Source organism: Pelobates fuscus, chromosome 8 (assembly GCF_036172605.1).
Source record: "Pelobates fuscus isolate aPelFus1 chromosome 8, aPelFus1.pri, whole genome shotgun sequence".
In the NCBI taxonomy this organism is placed as follows: Eukaryota; Metazoa; Chordata; class Amphibia; order Anura; family Pelobatidae; genus Pelobates; species Pelobates fuscus.
In genome coordinates this window covers 31,495,618-31,518,637 of record NC_086324.1, presented here as the reverse complement: position 1 = coordinate 31,518,637, position 23,020 = coordinate 31,495,618, and the positions used below count along the sequence as shown (strand labels likewise).

At 38.5% G+C, this 23,020-nt stretch overlaps 1 protein-coding gene across 5 annotated transcripts in view; it reads right to left on the bottom strand.

The window, feature by feature from the left end:
- PKP4 (plakophilin 4) overlaps positions 1-23,020 on the bottom strand; it is a 203,728-nt gene that overhangs the window by 81,250 nt on the left and 99,458 nt on the right. For all 5 annotated transcript variants that reach the window (XM_063429625.1, XM_063429627.1, XM_063429629.1 and 2 more), the window contains exon 4: positions 15,028-15,140. In XM_063429625.1, the coding sequence (XP_063285695.1) occupies positions 15,028-15,140 (113 nt within the window). The remainder of the gene's footprint in view (positions 1-15,027; positions 15,141-23,020) is intronic.

Genomic DNA, 23,020 nt, shown 5'->3' with positions numbered 1-23,020 from the left:
GCCGGGGACTCTTGCTTAGCATTAAAATGTAAACAGTCCAATGATAAAAGAGAGGACAGTGCCAGGGGTCTCCAGACCCTATAACCAGTTATGGAGCCCACAGTCTCCATAACTGCAGAATTAAAACCCTGCACCCCCACACTGTGTGCTATTTGATTCATTTAAAAAATTGGTGCATTAAAGTGATGTCAGACATAATATAACTGAAGTTGCTACTTCTCTCTTGGTATTACAGGGGACAAAATTAGACCTGGGGTTATTTCAGGAGCCTATTTGGGGCTGCAGCCACCATCTGCCCCCACCCCCAGCAACACCCCATGAGGAGAGCACATATACCTACAGAGCCACTAGCAATGCAATACAAGCATCACAAACGCATTACTTTCCTTGCTAAACTAAGATTTTGTTTCCTGCTTTGCGTCTGTAAAAATCCAAAACGCAAGCGGCCTTATTAAAGAATCCAAGCATGTTTAATCAATAAAAGATATTTACACCCAATAGGGTCAATTTTTTTGGCTCATACAAAAGCTTCTGTCTACTTGCCAGCGTAGTCCTTAAGTCATTAAACTTTCATTCCACCTTGCTTGCCTCAGAACAATCCAGCAGAGAATAAATAATGTTATTAATTAGGCACAGCCTGTCTGACGGGTCCCTTATTTGTGTGTGTACTTTTATAGTGTGAGCATGATTGCGGCCTAGGAAAAAAAATAAATAGAATATCCCCCCCCCCCCCCCCCCACTCCCCACTTTTTTCCACTTCCTAATCTGTATTTAAGAGCACAATTTTGAATTATTTTTAAGAATTATTTTTAATGACTTACCGGAGTCCAGCGCTGATGTCCCTCCACCTACTCTCCTCCCCCGCCGACGCTGGTGGTCCTCACATAGCGTGAGGACGTCCAGCGTTGCTTAAAACACTTTTCGTGTTCTAAGATCACGGATCTACCTCTAGTGGCTGTCTGATAGACGGCCACTAGAGGAGGACTTAACCCTGCAAGGTAAATATTGCAGTTTATGAAAACTGCAATAATTACACTTGCAGGATTAAGGGTAGTAGGAGTTGACACCCAGACCACTCCAATGGGCAGAAGTGGTCTGGGTGCTCAAAAAATGGAGGGACAGTACCAGGTGACTCCAGGCACTATAACCAATTCAATGAAATGGTTATAGTGCCTACAGTGTCCATTTAAGTATATTTCACATGGAAACTCCTGTGAGTGCACCAATTGATTTTTAGATCATTGACAACATGAACATTAAACCTGTTTCACCAGGTAGCACATTACATAATCACAAAAATAAGTATTTCTTCATAATTCCTATTTTTATGCTGATGAATTAAACTAGATAGCAAACAGCAAACATTAAAATGAAAGTCCACTGACGGGTAGCAAAAAACACGCATGCTGTTTTGAAGTGAGATAGAAGGTTTTTACAGGATTCACTATAGAAGAGACATAAAACAGAACAATTTAGATAGTAATCACAAATGTGCTTATGCGGGCTGTGAAGTAAACGTTTCCATATTACACAGCAGGGCGTTTAAAGAAAATTCTTATGTTAAGCAGACAGCTCATCTTCTATTCGAATTATACAGAAAGAAAAAAAAAATCTGCACAGTCTCTACATCTAAAGTGTCGGAACTGGTTCCTCAGAATAAAATAGAGGATCACCCTACATTGCAGGGTTAGAAGGACACTGTAGACACCCAGACCACTTCAGGTCATTGAAGTGGTCTGGATGCAGTGTCCCTATTGCACTTAGTGCTGCAATGTTAAACATTGCACTTCCACTTAAACTGCAACGTTTACATTGCAGCACTAAGTCTGCCTCCCAAACAAACAGTCACTGGAGGCGCATCACGGCTGTTAGCGGACTTTAGGCCCAGTATCGGACGCTGGACGTAATCACGCGTCAGCTAGTTCCCTGAAAGGAAAGCATTGATTCAATGCTTTCCTATGGGGAGACCTAATGCGTGTTTGACACTCGCCCGCTTTTAGAGGGTCAGAGGAGGCGGAGCTGCGATCCATTGCCAAGGATTTTAACTTTATTTCCTGCAGGGGGGAGCGATGGTGCCAAAAATACAGCTTTGTGTTCCTAGCACTATAGCACCCCTTTAAGACAGTCTCAAGATGCGATTCCTGCATTTCCATAGTTTACCTCCATGAAACAACGTTGAAGCATCTTCAAAATCTCCCATAGGAAAGAATTGATTCATTGCTTTCATATAGGGAAGCTCCCATCGGCGTGTCGTTGCTAGAGGAGGAGACTGATTACGCGCCAAGGGATCACGATGCTGGAAACAGGTAAGCGAAGAAAGAATATTTTTTTTTTCTTTTCTTTAAATCCTTTTAACAGCGTTGTAATCCCAACACTATAGTGTTCCTTTAAAGCTGCATTATTTTTTCTTTCTAATTTCACCAGTTCTAAGCAACTGAGTTTATAAATAAACCATCTACACTGGCTCTCATACACACCGATGTTCATTCAAGCAGGATCATTTTTTTGTTGTTGTCCAAGCAAAACGAATAACCACAACTTTGTGTTCACAAATGATTATTACATACTACAGAGCATATCAAAACCGATTAAAACTATTTAAATCAATTTCCCAAACCATTTCTCTTATTAAGTCTAATGGAGCACAGAGAAAATAGACCTTTACATTCACTAGAAAATGAATAATGGAGCGGGACAAGTCTTGCTCTGTTTGCAATGAAAGAATGGCTAATTTTAGCTGCAGCGAGCAAGTCTCACATGCCGTCACATGGTCATGTAAACAAACAACACACTCTATAGGATGGGGAGAAGCTATAATAGCCAGGAGCGAATGTTATCAAGACCATGTAGTATTTCCTATTTGTCATAGTGCCATCCACAAGATAGATGTCAGAATTGTCAAACATGACCATAACTTTGGTTCCTTCACAGCAAGCTGTGAATAGGCCTTTTAGAGAAGGTGGTGATTTGAACAGCGTGCTCAGGCAAAGCTTTCTCCTATAGTGTCTGTTAGTTAGGGGTGAGCCCACCACTGCACCTGTTTTTAAAAAAAGTTGAAGGAATTGAGCATAGAAAGAGGGCATCTCTTAGCTTTTATGACCTGTGCAAGGAGTATAAATCGTATAGTTCAGGGAGCACCTCTATTTCCCAGATACACTAGCAGTAAAACTATCCATGTCATCTAAAAATGTGTTAAAGATTTAGCTAGCACAATGCATAGATGAGATGCGGCTCTCTACATAAAATTATTCCGATTATATTGAATTAACGGACTGATTGTACAGGTGGAATTTATTCTGTACTCCCAAAATAGTGTATAATTGACAAGGGAATCACAAGTTCAAAGCTCTAATTATGGTAATGTTCCTGCTCAGCTAATCTTAGTCAAAAATAGGCTATTTTCATAGACAATAACTCACAATTTCCAGTTTCAGGAATAAACCCCAAAGTGACCATCTGGATCTTTCATTCTGATCTGAATAATTGGAGGAACCATGAGAAGAAGAAAAAAACTTAAAATGTTTGAAAATCTAGGTGTAGGAAACTGGAAGAAATATCTTCAAGTCTTTTTCATCTTGTCCCGAACCCTGATCTAAAGGAGCTCGATAGTACCATGTTCCCTGCCTATTCTCCACCCACACAGTTATTAAACAGAGAAAGGAAAATAGTTGTTATCGTGCCGTATGTTTCTACAGCAGATCAGATGAGCAGCATTTGTCTTTATAATTCTGTTTACATGATTATAGTTGCACGACAGCACAAATGTTGCGAAGCCTAGTTTTTTTTTTTTTCACAAGGCAGTGCTAATTAACCGTATTGGTAACAGTATAAATCACAAATGACAGACTGCATGTGATTGCATTAAGCACACATTTTTATAACGATACTTTGAACATCTTTGAGAAATGGGATACATAAAAAAACTAAAAAAAAAAAAAAAAAAAATATTCATGACACCTGCTTTGTGTCTGTAGGAAAGGGCTCTTTGTCATGGTGGAGGCTAGTGATGGCTAGCCTTTGGCATTCCAGCTGTTCGTGAATAATGGATGGCATACGAGATGGGTAAAGGGATAGAAATTAGTCAACATCTTGACAGACTGTTGCCAAGTACAACACAATCTAAAAATGCACAATGGATGGAAGCTATGCTGGGCAGGACAGAAATACAGTGTATGGGGAGAAATGACCCCATGTGCACTACCACCAACACGTACAGGATTTCCAGTCTCCTAAAGGTTAACCAAACTTACCAGTAACTAGGGTGCAGATTGGAAATTAACAAGACACCCCAGACTGGACTACAAAGAAACATAGAATGTGACGGCAGATAAGAACCATTCAGCCCATCTAGTCTGCCCAGTTTTCTAAATACTTTCATTAGTCCCTGGCCTTATCTTCTAGTTAGGATAGCCTTATGCCTATCCCACGCATGCTTAAACTCCTTTACTGTGTTAACCTCTACCACTTCAGCTGGACGGCTATTCCATGCATCCACTACCCTCTCAGTAAAGTAATACTTCCTGATATTATTTTTAAACCTTTGTCCATCTAATTTAAGACTATGTCCTCTTGTTGTGTAGTGTTTCTTCTTTTAAATATAGTCTCCTTTACTGTGTTAATTCCCTTTATGTATTTAAATGTTTCTATCATATCCCCCCTGTCTCGTCTTTCCTCCAAGCTATACATGTTAAGATCCTTTAACCTTTCCTGGTAAGTTTTATCCTTCAATCCATGAACCAGTTTAGTTGCCCTTCTTTGAACTCTCTCTAAGGTATCAATATCCTTCTGAAGATATGGTCTCCAGTACTGTGTACAGTACTCCAAGTGAGGTCTCACCAGTGTTCTGTACAATGGCATGAGCACTTCCCTCTTTCTACTGCTAATACCTATACCGATACAACCAAGCATTCTGCTAGCATTTCCTGCTGCTCTATTACATTGTCTGCCTACCTTTAAGTCATCAGAAATAATCACCCCTAAATCCCTTTCCTCAGATGTTGAGGTTAGGACTCTATCAAATATTCTGTACTCTGCCCTTGGGTTTTTACGTCCAAGATGCAGTATCTTGCACTTATCCACATTAAATGTCAGTTGCCCCAACTCTGACCATTTTTCTAGTTTACCTAAATCATTTGCCATTTGGCTTATCCCTCCTGGAACATGTTACATATCTTAGTATCATCCGCAAAAAGACATACCTTACCATCAAGACCTTCTGCAATATCACTAATAAAAATATTAAAGAGAATGGGTCCAAGTACAGATCCCTGAGGTACCCCACTGGTGACAAGCCCATGCTTTGAATATACTCCATTGACTACTAAAGGTTAGGCTACTCTGTTGCCTGTCACTCAGCCACTGCCTTACCCATTCAACAATATTGGAATCCAAACTTAAAGATTGCAGTTTATTGATAAGCCTTCTATGTGCAACAGCGTCAAAAGCCTTACTGAAATCTAGGTAAGCAATGTCTACTGCACCACCCTGATCTATAATTTTAGTTACCCAATTAAAAAAATCAATAAGATTAGTTTGGCATGATCTCCCTGAAGTAAACCTATGTTGTCTTTGATCTTGAAAAGATAAAACCCCCCTATTGACTAAACCCTATTTAACCCCTTAAGGACCAAACTTCTGGAATGAAAGGGAATCATGACATGTCTTACATGCCATGTGTCCTTAAGGGGTTAAACTGCATTACAAGCATACATTAAAACTATAAAAATACAATACTTACCTTTGTAGTTCTATCCGTTGCTACATATCAGCAGGGCTTGCAAGTTCTTGCCATGAAGGTTACACTGTCAGATAAAATTGTTGCCATTGATTTGCTATCAGCTTACAAACAGTGCTATCCACTCATGAACTTAAATACAGATCGGACTGCACACGACTGGTCCAGCAGGTGCTCTGTGTAAAGGCATTTGGATGGGCAAGGTTAGATTTAAGCTTCCTCCTGTGATGTCTGAGTGACGGCAAGGGTTTATGATTTCATTACAGATCTAAACAGCTTCACGCAGGGAACACCGTATCAGGGGGATCTCCCCATACCATAACCCAGGCGAGGAGCAAAAGGCTGCTATGGTGCTTGGAGTGTCCCTTTAAATGCAATGGAAAAATAATTCTTCAAAATGGCTAATCCTCTCCCTTCTTCGGGACACGTTTAAAACCAATGTCTTAGAAAAGCAAATTTGTCACAAATAGGTTTGGAGAAGATCTACTCCCCCCGCCTCAATTCCCAACGTATTTTCTCTTTCCATTCATCCTTGCATGGGTTAAAGAAAGCATTGTCAAGAAGCACAAGCTTTCCTCCTCACCGATACTGTATTAATTGTATGCTTCGCTTAGCTGAAATCCTCTTTTAATAAAAAAATTAAAAAAAAAATGAGTCAAGCAAACACCTTGAGCAAAGAACTGTCCTGCAGGAGATTAAGATATGCATTTTTAATTCCAGCTCATGTGGACCATTACGGTTTGGGTACTTCACATCCTGGATGGAATTGACTTGTGGCAGGAATGTTTGTGATCAGCATGGCAATGAGGGGAAGTAATTAAAAATGGCTTCTAGACACTCAGTGTTTCAGTGAGTAGCTCAATAATCATAAAAAAAAATAAAAAAACAATAAAAAAAAAAAAAACAATACAATAAACATAGAATTGTTATGGAGTCAAGGGTATTCCAGTGATGGCTCACCTTGATATTGCAGAGATTTGTTGACTTCTCCCATGATGCCCAGTGAGACTGTTTTTGGGTTGGTAATGGGCTGTTTTTGTAGTTATAGTTACACAGTATTTATAGTGTCTGACTTGAGACAAAAATCATCAAAATGCATGTTAAAACTACCCATGCCTTGTGTTGGTAACACAAGCTTTGTCAAGCCATTAGCGATCAGTAGTAATACCCTCAAGCATGCGTGAGTATACAGCACTAACATTAGCTCCTGGCAGATGAGGCAACTACAACTTGGACGAAGGTATACAGAAACGCGATTGTGATGGTTACCTGGTGCAGTATTCGGCTCCGTCTATTTATTGGGACCCTCCAATATTAATTGCCGACACTGTGGTCAGGACACAGATACACTGTTCATATTTGATGACAATGGCCACTCATATATACTTTAGTGAAGGGAATTCATGCAATATTCCTATTTCATCTCCCCTACTACATTGCAGCATTACCATGATCAATACATATAAGAAATTCTGCTGATATACATGCATAACGCAGCTTAATGCCCGATCCCAATACTCATAGTACAATCGCAATCTATAAATATAGCAAAGTTTGACGATACACATAAATAATGCAGCTTAATGCCTAGTCCAAACTTCCAGCAAACAGGTACGTCAACAAACAGGTAACATACCAAACGTTAGGACTTGTACTGCTAGGATTTGAATATAAACCAATAAAAAACTAGATTACCATATATTGTGGCTGCACCTCGGGAACCCTAACAGAACCTATTATTCCCTTTCAATGCACATACTATACAACACTGAATAACATGCGAAATCTCCAATATTTAACAACACTGCCCTCCACATTAGAAAACACAGATACACTGCCCACATCACTTGGAAAATCTATTTTTATTGACTCTATAGACAAAGAAAGCCTGTTTAGTCTAATCATTAATCCATACCTTCCCTGTAGCAGAAGGATACCTAAGGTACGACATACAGGATACATAATAACATTATCTCCAGCTTCTTAAAAGGACCACATCATCTTAATGAAGTGGTCTAGGTGCAGGGGCCCCATTATACAGCCATAAATTGCAGGGTTCCCGTTAAAACAGTTAGGAAACAAAGTGAAAAAACTTTTTTTTTTTTACCACCAAAGGAAGGTGGACATAAAGGGACTTATAGTGATGAAATTTTGGGCGACCCTGTTCTCTCTTGGCATTATATCCATCTAACAAGGTACATTCACATCACATGCCACTTTAACCCCTTAAGGACCAAACTTCTGGAATAAAAGGGAATCATGACATGTCAGACATGTCATGTGTCCTTAAGGGGTTAAAGGTATACTCTATCATGTGGTGTAGTGGTTAGGGTCCAAGGTTCCCCCCTGTGCGGTCCCAGAGCAGTCATTTGTTTTTCTTCACAAACTGTTTAATACTTCCCTGGCTCTGTTGAGCGAATGTGGTCTTTAACATAGCAAGTAAAGTGTAAATTCATAATTCCACATTAGGAAACCAACGCATACATGCTTAGCACTTGGTGGACTTCGCTGGAATGCTATTATGGAAGTATGAACATCATTCACATGAACACATAGCACGGCAGACTGGAAGGACACTGCAGGCACCCAGTTAACCTGGATTGACAGCACCAATGGAATCTTGGCACCATAACCATCTACAGTACCCTGGAGTGTACTTTTAACTTGGGTATTCATATTAAATGTATACTGTAGCTAGCCAAGTGTACGTGTAAGTTTTGGTGGGTGAAAGTTTTACTAAAGCAATAAACATTCCTCTGTATCCTTGGTGACTGCTCCACTTTTAGAACTTTAGTCCACATTTGCTCTTTCACATATAAAAGTCACTAAAACAAACATCTACAAAATAGTTGGCTCCAATACTCGAGAATTGTAATCAGCTGATCCAATTACTTCCTGAACTATCAGTAACCTCAAAAACCACATGATAAATCACTTGTTCAAAAAGTTAAGAAATCTTTCAAAAGAAACAGGAAAAAAAATAAAAATAAAAAAAATAAAATAAAAACTGTGCCCTATTCAATACAAAGGCTTAAAAAGCGGAGCAAACATCCTACTCAAGACGAAACTTCAAAAGTGAAGTTTGTAACCCTAATGTACAAAGTGGCAGTAATGCAGGTCACCCAAAAAAGAATTAAGATTGAATGAATTCTGATTCTAAATACACCTGCACTTCAATGTATGACAGCAAGTAATTCATTTTTTAACAAGATTTTAAAATTTTGACCGCAATAAATGCAATTGAAGACTTCATTTGGTTGATAAGTGCTGTGGAGAGGATTATAAAATAAATGTAAATTAGCCCATCTATTTTGAGGCACTTCCAGTTGAGCCTTCGCCATCATCCTTCTATTCTGAATCGACCTCCTTTGGTGCCATATGCATGCATGCGACCTGTGGACATTCATATGGCATCCTGCTGGTGAAGGGTCAAGGTTTGGATTATTTACATTTTTTAATAGAACATTTAAGATTATCAGTGCAGTTTACTTGAAAACCTGAAACATAGTTGTCCTTTTAATGGTTGTGTAATATTGTAAGTGCAGGTGGGTGCATTTCAACTGATTGATTTGTTTATAGTGGCTGGAGTCCCCTGGCACTGTCCCTCTCTTCAATGTAAAGCCATTTATGAGCAGTTTAACACTGATTAAAAGTCCCTAGATTCCCATAGCCCTTCCCCTACTGGAGGTGTGGCTAAAACAGGGATTATACACTTCCTTCTAGTCTTGAATCTAAAAGGAACTGTCATAGGCTAAAAGTGGTCTGCCGACGCTCAGAGAACCCATTATTGCTCTCATTAACCCCAGCAGGACAAGGGGACGAGCAGCTCCAAACTCATAAAGAACTTAAATCATTAAAATGGTTTACCACTGAATGGAAGGACGACAACAGGGGACTCCAAACACTATAACCACTTCAATGACATGAAGCAGCTGCAGCACTACAGAGACCCTTTAGGTATGATATAAAGCAGGACTTAAAACTTGTACTCTTTGTACCCTATGCCAAGCCACAGTATATCCTCCACGGTGAATTTTCACTCACCAATGACAAATGGAAATTTTGATCCCTGATATAAAGTATGTTTATCAGCACGCAATTTCCAACTACATCTCAAAATACACAAAACAGACTTTGTATGGAAAGTTGTTAATCCATACCTTCCTACATTCTTGGATTCAGGAGGACCGTCTGATTTTGGTTTTCCATCCCAGGTTTGGTACTCTGTGTCCTGCTTTCACAGGGTGGTTCAGAATTGTCCCAGTTTAATCACATTAAGCTGGATTCAGGGCACTCGGCCAGTGCAACTCAATATAAACTAGCAATTTATATACATAAGGCATTTCATTTACATAAACTAATTTACACAAATCTCCAGTGGCTTGAACACATTATTATTTAATACTGTGAACCTTTGTAATAACCCTAGCACACACTACTATTTACTGCTGCAGAGCTCTAGAATAATCTCTTATACTCCGTGTACGCTGCTGCAGAGCCCTGGAATACCCTCTCATACACAGTGTACACTGCTGTGGAGCTCTGGGATACCCTCCCATACACAGTGCACATTGTTGCAGAGCTATTGAGAGGTATGTACATACTTGGATGTCAGCTGTTAGAATACAAAGCATTAAGAAAGAGACTGCAGCTCACATGACAGTCAGCCTGCATAAACACCCATCCCTAACTTGGGCTAATGGTCAATTCATGCCATAAGCATCTATAAGAGTGATTTGTTTACTTTCAAACCTCATAACCACTTTAAATTCAACTGGGAGATGCCAGTGTTTAGCTTTCCTCTTGAGGACTGAGAAACCGCACTTGAAACCTGATTAGACATTTTTTTTTTTTTTTTTTTTTAATGGCCCCACGGTGATTGAAGTTATTCAGTGAAGGTTATTAAGCTGGAAGTTATGTTATAGCATGTAAAGCGCCAGCCAGGAATGGCTTTGATCTGCACAATATGTGCATTGGATAAAATTGATGTCAGTTAAATACAATATTTAGAAGTTTGCTTTCAATTTAACTACAGGCCGACTTTACCAGATAACTGAAACGTGTCTGAAAGAAGATTCATATGTTTCAGGATGGCTGTTGTGTTTTCTGCTCATAAGATCTTCAGGAACAGATACATAGTTGACATTCAGAAACAAATCCTGTGTCACGTGTACAAAAAAAACCCAATAAAAAAAATAAATACACACACACACACATATATATATATATATATTCCATCGCTAAACACAAATACACACACCAGTTAAGCCATAAGACTTTTTTCCCCCACAGAAATTCACTTTAACAGTGCTCTCACTACTGCAAGGTATTCTGGGTAGGCATATGCAAATGAGCACAGCAAAGAACCACATTTTGGCTTTGCTCTTCTTCCTGAGTTGTGTTTCAAAGCTGTTGTATACCGCAGACATATACTCCAAGGAATCCATATATAAAGTGGAATTATGAGGCAAAAATGTGGTTCTTTGTGGAGCTCATTTGCATACGCCTACCCAAAATCCCTTGCAGTAGTGAGAGCACTGTTAAATTGCAATCAGCTTTCTAACAAACACTTATACACAAACCTAATGTATGTGGTGGAAATGGTGCCTTTACACTATTTTAGAAACTTTATTAAATATTTATGTACACTTGGACATAAACATATACCCAGCACTACCCTAAGTGGATGTAGCCAGGCATGTGATTAAACCCATGAAAAGGTTACAATGCTCACTGCTGAGGTAATGGTACACTCTAATATCAATTTAAATGTTAGTAATTGTGATTTTAGTAACATTATATTTGGATAACACAGATGGTTAGTGGTCTATTATTGATCAGTTATGGCCAACACTGGCACACGAGAGGTTTAGGAAATGACATGGACAAGTTGGAGCCCAAAATGAACACCAAGGAAAGTACTCAACCAGAACTTGTAATAAAATAAACTTTATTCCACGCCAAAAATTGTACAGACAGACCAGGACATGCCCAGGAGAAAAAACAGCCAATCAGGTCACACACTTTGTTTGTCCTTATTCATAGGCATCAAGTGAGGACTACACTAGGCTGATAAGATGCATTACTAAAGTGATTCACAAACCTCTGTAATGCAAAGGTCAGTTAATACTTCTATCCACAAATACACTGACCCTAAAACCCCTAAGTATACCACCATTTTCTGGATTACGATAGTTAAAGGGACACTATAGTCACCAGAACAACTACAGCTTATTAAGTGTTCTTGCATAGCAAGACCACTTAATGTTATCTCACATATATATTATTAAGTGTTCTTGCATAGCAAGACCACTTAAATGTTATCTCACATATATATTATTATTATTATAGCCAAATTTACCACCCTAACTCCTCACACAGTTTTTACACTACATAGACAGAAATATACAAAAACTTGCGGATTGTTCCCGATTGGATTGCTATTACTTTGTGGAACATTTCGCCGAATGGTTCACGGAATATCGTCGTTCTTGTGGTGAAATTGGTCCCATAGGAATGAATGGTTCAAAACTAGAGTGGGAGCTGGCAAAAGCTGAAAAATCTGGACAGGATTTCTAAACTGCCCCAAACACCTTCATTTCCAAGCCCACCTATACAAATCTTATATCAAAACGTTCAGCTATCCCTGCTGCCACTAGAAATGTCCACGGCTAAGCCATAGTCCTGATAGTTTTCACAATATGACCATTTGTTTGCAACTCAAGCCGTCCATTGACATTCATTGAAACTTCACTCTAGCCAGCTCAAACTTGAAGGGCAATTTCTAAACTGTGACTGTGCCTTCCTTTTTAATACTTCAGAGACATACTATGCATCAACATGTAGGTCTGGGTCTTGTGATTCTCACAATATAAAGCTCTTCACTGTAGGATGTATAGTTTTTAAAATACGACCGTTTGAAGATGGCAACCGCCAAAATACTCTGACCTGTGCCAGGCTGGAGCAGCAAGTGATGTCATAGACACAAGGCCTTTTGTACACCTGCTAATGTTTTTATAAATGTATGTTTTAATGTAACTGTGAAGCACTTTGGGCAACAACGTTGCAATTAAATGTGCTATATAAATAAATAATAACAGTTACTCCGCCCACTCCAGTTGTAGACTACTGGTGGAGGCAAGAACACTTCACACAATTTCCCCAGAAATTGTAGCTTTTCTAGTTGAATTTGTTCTGGTGAGTAGAATCATTACCTTCAGGCTTTTTGCTGTAAACACGGTCTTTTCAGAGAAAATGCAGTGTTTACATTACAGCCCAGTGATAACTTCACTGGCCACTCTTCAGATGGCTGTTAGAGATCCTTCCTAGGTCATGGCTGCCTAAAATGCATCCAAACATTCAGTGTCTCCTCCCTCTGCATGCAGACACTGAACTTTCCTCATAGAGATTCATTGATTCAATTCATCTCTATGAGGTGATGCTGATTGGCCAGGGCTGTGTTTGAATTGATCTGGCTCTGCCCCTGATCTGCCTCCTTGTCAGTCTCAGCCAATCCTATGGGGAAGCATTGTGATTGGATCAAGCCACCAACTTCTCATGATGTCAGAGGACGTTCACAGGCAGAGGCAGCAGCTTCAGACTTGAATACAAGTAAGATTTTACTATCTTTAGGGATGCAAAGGGGGCCAGATAGTGGTTTTAACACTATAGGGTCAGGAATGCATGTTTGTTTCCTGACCCTATAGTGCTCTTTTAACACAAAAAAGAGCCCCATAAGTAATTCACAGTCCATTTCTAAAGTCCTATTTTTAAATTTTTTTCACAGATGAATATGTTCATTAATCTTTAGACTGCATAATGCAGATAGATTTATTCTTTAGGGAGGATAAGCCCAGCTGATCTTGCAGTTGCTCTGGTGACTTACAAAGACATTGATCAAAAAAATAAAGAAAAAAAAATGCCACGTTACGATCTAATCAAGATATGAAGAACAATAAAACAAGTTAGTCAATGTCTTGAATGGATTAATTTTTTCATTCCGAAAAATACAAAGAGAGACTGGGCAAAATTTAAAGAAAGAGAAAGTATAATATGAGCCTTCGTGTCTAGTAATAAAATCTGGAGTCAGTTTGGCGATGCCTGCCTTGTCCAGTTCTGCATGCCATCTTGGAGGAGGCAATGATCTTCAGGTAAGAATAACTATCTATACAACAGCAGGTGTCTTAAAATGTGAATTACATATTTACCTAGCCAGAGCTACTTGCCATTCACACATTGTCGGTGTCACATGTTTACTTGGGCGGAATAGTAATATGTCAAAATATGCATGGCATTAAAGGAGCAGCCCAGGTACCATAACCACTTCATGTCGATCTAGTGGTAATGGTGGCATTAGGATGTGGGTGCCATGCCTTTGTCAAACTGTTTGAGGGTGTTGACCAGAAGCAGGAGTCTGTATAGCGTCACTCACTCCTTTTAAAAGGCTAGTAAATGATAGACAGATATATTTGGAAGGCTGATGTAATCCAGAGGATAGAGCCTATAATACACACATTTATTGTTATTTGTGTAATTTTGTTTATATTCCTATGCAGACTTAATATGACAAACAGAAGGCTTTGAGCGTTCTGCCTGTAAACACAGAGTTACAGCCAATGCACTAACCAGGATAGAACAGCACTACTCAGCAACATATTAGCAAGTCTAATAAATACTTTAATGTAGCCACTTCTACCAGACTAGGACAACAGAATAACAAATTCACAGACTGAGAAGTAAAACATTGTACATTGTTACAGAGTAGCAGTAGAATAAGACAAAATGATGTTTCTATGAGTTTTGCTTGTTCACGGTCCAGACATCTAGAATATCAGAATACAACGTTCTATCTGCCCAGGTTTTTCAGTTCCCTGGTAGTTTTAGAGTCTTTAAGCCGGCTGTGTCACAAGGTAAATGTAGTTCTCACATTTAACACTATCAGGTCTACCAGATGTTTTATTGGACTCATTGTACTGCACAGCGGAATATGGTGGTGCTCAGTGACAAATTATAGTATGTGGCTTCAAAATAGACCAAAATAAGTCTCCCTGCATCAAACAGTACTTTATTCGAAATTACAGTTTATTATGTGGAAGGGGGGGCAGAGGGGGGGGGGGGTTATGTTATTTTGCAGACAGATTTTTAACGTTTATATACAGCATGTCCATGTGGCAGAGAATCTCAAAGCAAGTACGATGAGTTAGTAACACAGTACATGAACAGTAATACCATTTGGCACAATGGGCGGTTTGCCGAAAAGATTATTTCACAAATTTATTCTTTAAAGCCGATACCTTACGCTGGCGATACTTGGTGACTCTGCTCCAAGGCGGCATCTTTCTAGCTGATTGGCCACAATTTGCCTTTCCGCCTCAAGCTCTCTGGTGAGCCGTTCAAACTGAAGCTCCTGGATGGATAAGAAAGAAAAAAAAAGAAGCCTTCAGTGAGGTTGATATTCAGAAAATACAGTGATTTATGCAAGGACAAACAGGTGAAAACTAATCTCTCTCACACAGTTAGTGGGGGGCATGCCCCATCCGCTTGCGACTGCCGTTAACATTATACATTTATTATCATTTTTATAGGAAATGCAAATCTCTCCGCTGATCACTTAAATAAAGAATGTTCTTCAGTTTATTATTAATCTCGATTTGCAATTCATAACACATAAAAGCTTCAGCCTTTACAGACAAACAGATAACACTGTGTAAGATTAGTTTTCAAGCTCAAAAGAATATTGGAATCCTAAGCGGAGAATTTATAGCGCGGGGTAAAAAAAAATGGCAATAAGAATTCTGTAGAGGAAATGAAAGTGAATTTGCAGAATGGAACATAATCAGGTATCACGGACTAGCTCTGATAAAGTCAGATTGATTGTTATATTCTATACCCCAGAGTTTGCTCTGGGCGTTCTATGAAACGAGCAAACAAAAATACAAACATAACACATATACAAACAAAAAACATTATTGTACATATACAAATCTCAGGGGGAAAAAAATTGCATTTATTTCCCATTCAGCATTGAACCAGTGTTTCGTGATTTCTCAGTTCTATATTAGCCTACAACAGATTAACACTTGGGCATTTACTGCACCAAAACACGTATGCGCTTTATTATGCAGTAATGTATCATAATAAATATAAATCTGCTATTTTGCCATCATACAATCCACTGTGACGATAAACATTCTATCACTGGGTCTAAACGGTGTGACCTCATAACAGTAAATGGTTGTGAAATAATTTTTCATTTTGCCTCTAAATTTTGCCATCTGCAAAATTTAACATTTGCATAGGTCACCCACGCCAATAAAACATCCACCCACGATGATCACGGATTTATTCATAACCAGCCCGGTGGCTGGAAGAGATAGCAGAAAGTCTACTGGCTTAGCTGCCGTCGGATCAAGCTCTTTAAAAATGATGCACAGTATTTTATACAAATTATCTCCTGCAATCGTGAAACATTTCAGTGTTTAAAACTAAAGGGTCATTTAGGGATTGCAACACAGTCTTCTGAGCCAAGTACCTCGTGGCTGTAATACTAGGCTGGAAAAAAAAAAAAATGTTGTCCAAGCAAACTTGTAACAATAGTTCTGCAATCACAGTCAGTGGCCAAAAACAGCAGTTTTTCTTAACCCCTGCAGTACAAAGCCACGGGGATACCTCCATTTCAAAGCGGTTCCTTTACTGTCAGGATTTCTGATATTATTATACCTGCTTTTCCTTTAGATCAGAAATGTTTGAGAGGCATGAAAAATGTAATTAAATTAGGATAAATAGACCGCACTCTATCCTGAATGCCCCTCTGTCAGTTATGGTTATAAGTGCTGTCCTTTTCTGTTAATAAACTATGTGTAGGAGGAAATACAATGTTTGTCTTGCTCTTCCTATGCAATGTGTACTCTGGCTGAACCACAGTACCGTCAACTGCTAAATCATAAAAAGGAGCACTCCAATATAAAATAAATAAAGGGATGTATTTTTTTTTTAGGACTTAAGACTTGTGTTACTGAATAATAAAAAATAAAAAAATAAAAAAATATATATATATATATATTTTTTTTATATATATATTTCTTACCTGTTCTTTGTTAATTGTTGTATATATGTTGTGTATTAATATTGTTTTTGTTGCACTCAATTGTAATGATGCAATGTTTTGTGGACCCAGGACATACTTGAAAACAAAAGAAATCTCAATGTATTCTTCCTGGTAAAATATTTTATAAATTATAAAATTATATATATATATATATATATACACACACATAACATTTAATCCAATGTCGAGAGACTACACACAGCAACTTTGATCTGCTTAATATAAGGTCATGAAGCATGCCACGTTTTGTCCAATCATATACTTCTAGTGATGCACTGCAGACATATGGAGCAAATGCAGCAATCGCCACAATCAACCAACGCAGTACTTCTGTATGAGAAGAATTGCACATACACACTGTCCACATGCTGACGTCAGTAATAAAATAGATTCAGTTATTCAGATTCAATTCTATCTCAGCTTGAAGGTTCTTACAGTTGTCCGACAGCCACTAGGGCTATGGGAATTGCAAAAACAGAGCCAGTGTCATATCCTACAATTGAGACGGTTTTCAACTGCAAGGCTGCGGCAGCGTGTATGCATAAATAAAAAATAGAAAATTGAGCATCACATAAAAACAGGTTAACCAGTGATAATCAAAATGGGTGAATTTCAATGTTTTAATCAATGGTGCAACCTCCAGGTGGCAAGTCTTTAAAATAAGAGATGTTATTAAGGACCACAATTAAACTAAACACCTGGCTGTGAGTTAAGAACAGTTATCCAATTAAACTGTAATCTGTATAAAAATTGTAACTTCTACCCAAATTGAAGTCGTAGACTGAAGTTGCTCATTAGTTCTTTGGCCTAGCCTTACGTACTAGAATTGATTTTATTTTTTGAAGGTTATTCCCATTTCCAACATAATGCTATATCAGGCGTCTACAAACTTTTGTGTAAATCAGTATTTCTCCATAACATTACAGTTAACGTTTCCTTTTGATTTCAGATAATGCCCATTTGTCATAACACAATGTTCAACTTTAGTTCGGTTCGTGAAGTACATTTCCAAAGCTGCTTACTTGGCTATTATACTGAGATACGGAATTCACAAACACCTGAAGTACCAAGGTTAGCCATCATTGAACTAGTAATAGCATGTTTCTGTGCACAATAGAATACATAAAGCTAATCACAAACATCTATAGAGATACAGTGCACATACCACCATAGAAGCCATGAAAATATGCTGCAAAAAATATATATCTTTATAGTATTAAAGCCTGTTTGCTTATAGAGAAAAACAAACTAGTGACACAATGGAGAGTGAAAAAACACTGCGCCTTTCAAAAAATAAATACATATATAAAAGATTCCACACAAACACAATATATAAAATGAGGTATTTTTTCCACCATACTTCTGTATTCAATGGTATGCAATGTTTAACTAAACAAATACTGTATTAAATTATGCTTTAAACAATAATGTGATATTTTGTTTCGTTCTGCACTACTAATCCAGTTAATGGCCTGAGCTACATGTTACTCATCGCATGTTGACATGAGAAGTTGTGCTGGTTTTAAGGCTGTTCTCAGGTGGCATCAAACAGGCTCAATGAATGTACAGTGAAATAATGAGCAGTGACATAACCGAGATCCTGAACAACAAACAAAGTTACTGGTTTCATTTTCAGTTATAAAACTGAAGACAGGACAACCCTTGACCCTTCTCAGACACTATGTACGGTAATGGGTGAAGTCTCCAGGATCTGGGTTATGACAACAAACCTGAAGAGAAACAAGTGTTTCAACATAACGGAAATGGTTCCAATCAGAGCATAGGGAATGAACACACTGTTAACAGGGACCTAGGAGGTAATGAATAAAGAGTATGAGGCAAAGAGGAAGAACGGTCATGGCATCCAATGGATGCTCCTGCCGATTGCCCCACATTTAAAATTATTTTTAGGAATATGAATGGTTATAGAAGGTATAGTGATCCATTTAGTATCACTTCCTTTTTGGAAGTTTTTGTTTTCTTACGAGAGCTCTATAGTCATAGTCACAAAGTGCAAAAGCCCTTAAAAGGATACTCCGGGCACCAATAGTACTTTAATCGATAGGCTTTGGCCTCATTGACATACTATACGTATTTGTTTGCATGCTGAAATCTTTTTTGTTTTTGCATAAAAACAATAAAATGTTTTGCAAAATTCTGCACCATAAGCCTGCCTTTTTAGCCAAACTCCCTCACTCCAGAAAAAGACTTCCTTATCAAGTCAGGGAGATTTGCTTGGTATTTATGACAAATGAACTCTGCACGACAGACGGAACACCAGCTGCCAGTATTCAAAAAATAGGATAACACCCAGATTCTGTTCCAAAAGAGTTGTGAAGACTAGGAGTGGTAGAGTAGACCCTGGGTAATGCCCAGATTCTATTCCAGAAGAGTGGTGAAGACTAGGAGTGGTAGAGTAGACCCTGTGGTGTATTAAGGATGGAGGAACATGTAGAGAGCCACGTGTGGGAGCTCCTGAGAGAAACAGATTTCCACGAAGGGACGTGTTCCTAATGTCACACGAAATCTGTGTCCGGGTATACAACATGTAATAGTTTCACTTCTCCAGGCATGTCCTGTTATGAGCAGAGAATAAATGGTCAGCCCAGAGATGGTGATCTGTCGAGAAAGCAAAGAGCTTGCACCATAGAAAATAATCTAACTGAAAGAAAGAAGAAAAAAAAAGGCCCGGTGTAACATTACGCAAAAGTTGTCATGTAGGGTTGAAAATAAAGGAACCAAGACTGTGTGCTGAAATTCGTTCCGTCCAAAAACAAACCGAATAGCCAGAATCAAAAGCTCTTTTGTCCACATCCGAATTAATCCGTTTGCCTTTATTTTCCAAATTAATGTATTTGCTCGGTTGCAAATTAAAAGCATTTTGAGTGCGACACTGGCTCGTTTATGGATGAACCACATTTTTTTTCACATCTAGTAGAGGGACATATTCGTCCAAGAGTTATCGGGTTGGGACACAGAGTAGGGTAACTAGAATGAGGAAATCAAGGAAGGGAGAGGTCACAGGAGGTGAATGTTCAATAAGCAGCCATAATGTACACATTAATAGGTGAATCTAAATCCTTTCCAGGAGGTATTCTTTCCCCGAAAATATATGCACCTCAACATGCACCATTGGCTACAGAGGAGCAGTTTTCACCATTACCACTTTGTAAAGAGCTGAACTATGGTAGAATGTATGAGGTATACCTGGGTTACCACACTACCCTAACTGATGTTTTATATGAAAACCTACCTGCCCATTTGGTAAAGCTGTTGGGATTTAAGGATAGTGGTTACTGACTTAAATGAACAATCCAAGCAACAATACGTCTAATGCATTGGTTTTGGCTTCTATAATCTGCTTCTATTTATTTTTTTTGAATGCTCATATCTTTATAGTTTTTGCAAAAAAAAAAAAAGAAGAAGAAATTAAATGTTTTGTAGAATGCTGTAACCAAAAAGTTAATATTATGGCATTCCATTTCATTATAGTCTGTTCTCCTACTCATTTGTACTCTCTATACAATCATTAATTTGCCATTTGTGACAGCATATGCTACACAATAAAAAAAAGATCATAAACACAAGTCAATGATAGATAATGTGTATATCCCCGAATTAAAATTAATGATGCGGGCACATTACATGTCACATTAATGAGCAGATCTGATCTGGATCCCCAAGATGTTCTATTGAATGGGAAACATATTCCACCACTCTGCTGCCCCCAGACCTTGGCCATCATAGTTCTATATTATACACTAGTGCCCAGAAACCAGTAAATTCTGTGTATGGGAGTATCAGAAGTAGCTTGGCACACATTCCTGCTGCCTCCCTTTTTAATTCTAAAGCAGACATTCATGAGGGAGGTTTATGTCTCTACAAGGTACAGGAGAAAGAACATTCATATTAAACTGACACAACCCAGCAGCACATACTCTCCGCTTAACCTTTATATTACGCGCGTAACACATTGCGAAAGTCCATAGAGATGCTGGAAGGCATGCAAAGCACGGACAAATATGTTGAGACACCCCACTCACACCCCTCTGAAGGTCAAGGTAAACATCAATTCAATATAAACCATAGCACAGGGTGATAGATGCAAACACAGCAGTTTCTGGAATCTGAGTCTTTTCAAATGTAAAACAAAAACAAGTATATTTCATTGTAACCTGCAGGCATTTGGCAGAACTATGAACGCCGCAGAGAATGTTTAATATTAGACTCAAGCGTTTTAAGATAAAATGTGCGTACAAGGAAAGTAAAAATAAAATTCACCTAAAATGGACACTCCCAGATGGTATTGATCCATGAATGCATTAAATAGGAATTTTGAGAAAATACAACAAACATTTTTTTTTTTTGTTTTTTTTTTTTTTTAAAAACACTCTTTTTGTAGTATCCGGTGGGCTCTCACCAAGATTAATTTGCTCACTTAACCATATCGGATTGCAAAAAGGAAAGAAAATGAAAGAATGGGTGTTCTTATGATGCAAAGTTAATGTAAATAAATCCATTTAGAAAGAAAAAAAAAATAGTAGCTACGCATGGCTGGACCCAATTTCGCCTTATCTACAGTGGATCACTGAGTAATGGATTACCAGAAACTATCCCATACTCTGCATTGGTGAGGTAGGGTGTTGAGGGCAAAGTCCCACCTATCTTCCTATGGAAAGTGCTCTAGCTGTTAAAAGGTCCCCACTGCCACATAGCACTAAGGCAGACATATCCTTTTTTGTAGCGGATTTAAAAAACACGCTCTACTCAGAACTAGCGACCCTCCGTGCAAAGCTTACCACCACGGATGGCCATGTAGAAGCTCTTAGGCCTCTAACGAAGGCTTTACTCAGCTACATCAAGACACAGAACTAAATTGGCAATTGAAAAATGACTATGCTAAAGAGGGCATAGCTCCAAAATACTTAGTAATGACCATTTTTGTTTAGATGAATTCCTTGAATGCCAGAAGAAGAAGAAGAAAAATATTATAGATTTTCTGGTGCCCGAGTGCTATCCCAGAAACCTTACATTTGACAAATTTGTCAAACTCACAAAACAGGAGCTTGCAGATCAAACTAGAAGCCTGCCAGTCAAACTGCCAGAAATTACACTTCGTGATTCACATACCAGCTATACCAGTTTGGTTTTCAAGTTGAAAGAGTGTCGCTTTCTCCCCGATGATTGGCGTTGCACACAGTGAACACTGTTTAACTAGTTAGCCTGGAAGTATACCAGGACACTTTAGGAACCATAACAACCGCAACAAGCTGTAGTAAATCCTTCCAAGGTAGGAAGGGTTCAACTTTGTTTCTTAAATTTTCTTTTAAAAAATTCTGCGTGTATAGTTCACACTCCGTAATTCACCTATATGATCTCGGGTCCATAAAAGACAAAGTTCCTGTTCTGCTGGTTGAAGAAAACCCAAAAAAAAAACCAAAAAAAACGGAGAGATAAGGGTGAATTTAAGAGGCACACTAAAACGTTTCACTTGAGTAACAGAGGAGGTCAACAATGTCAGTATTTTAAATCTTTTATGTGGACAAAAAAAAAATGAATATTTGGCAGGCATATTACATTGATCTACTATTCTAATGGAAAAAGAGATACATACTTTAGGAAAATCTAGAGCTTAACGGAAACATTGTACTTCAACATGACACACAAAAGATAAGACACTCTCTGCTTGTGTCATTCCGAAAATGTGTGGATGACACGGACCACTTGAGTTCTGTAGTAAAACATATTGTGCAAACTTCCGCTCAGTGACATGGGTAAAGTGTGCCTCCTCCTTTTTTAACATTGAATGGAGGGACAGTGCCAGCGTACTCTAGGCACCATAACCAATTTAATAAAGATGAAATGGTTATACTGCCTATAGAGTGCCTACTGAAACTAAGCACTAAAACAACTTTGGCTTAATGAAGCAGTTTTGGTGTATAACTCATGTTCCCTGCAATCTTACTGTTCAGTTCTATTCCATTGAAGAGTTAAATCCCTTTGTTTATGCAGTACTAGCCACACCTCCCTGGATGACACTCACACAGCCTCCCTACACACTTCCTGATAAAGAGCCTGCATTTTTGGGGGGAGGAGAGGGGGCAGGGGTTCCCACTGCACAATGTGTTTAATCGAGAATTTCTTACCTTCTGAAAAATAAAAAGGTCTTAATCCATAAA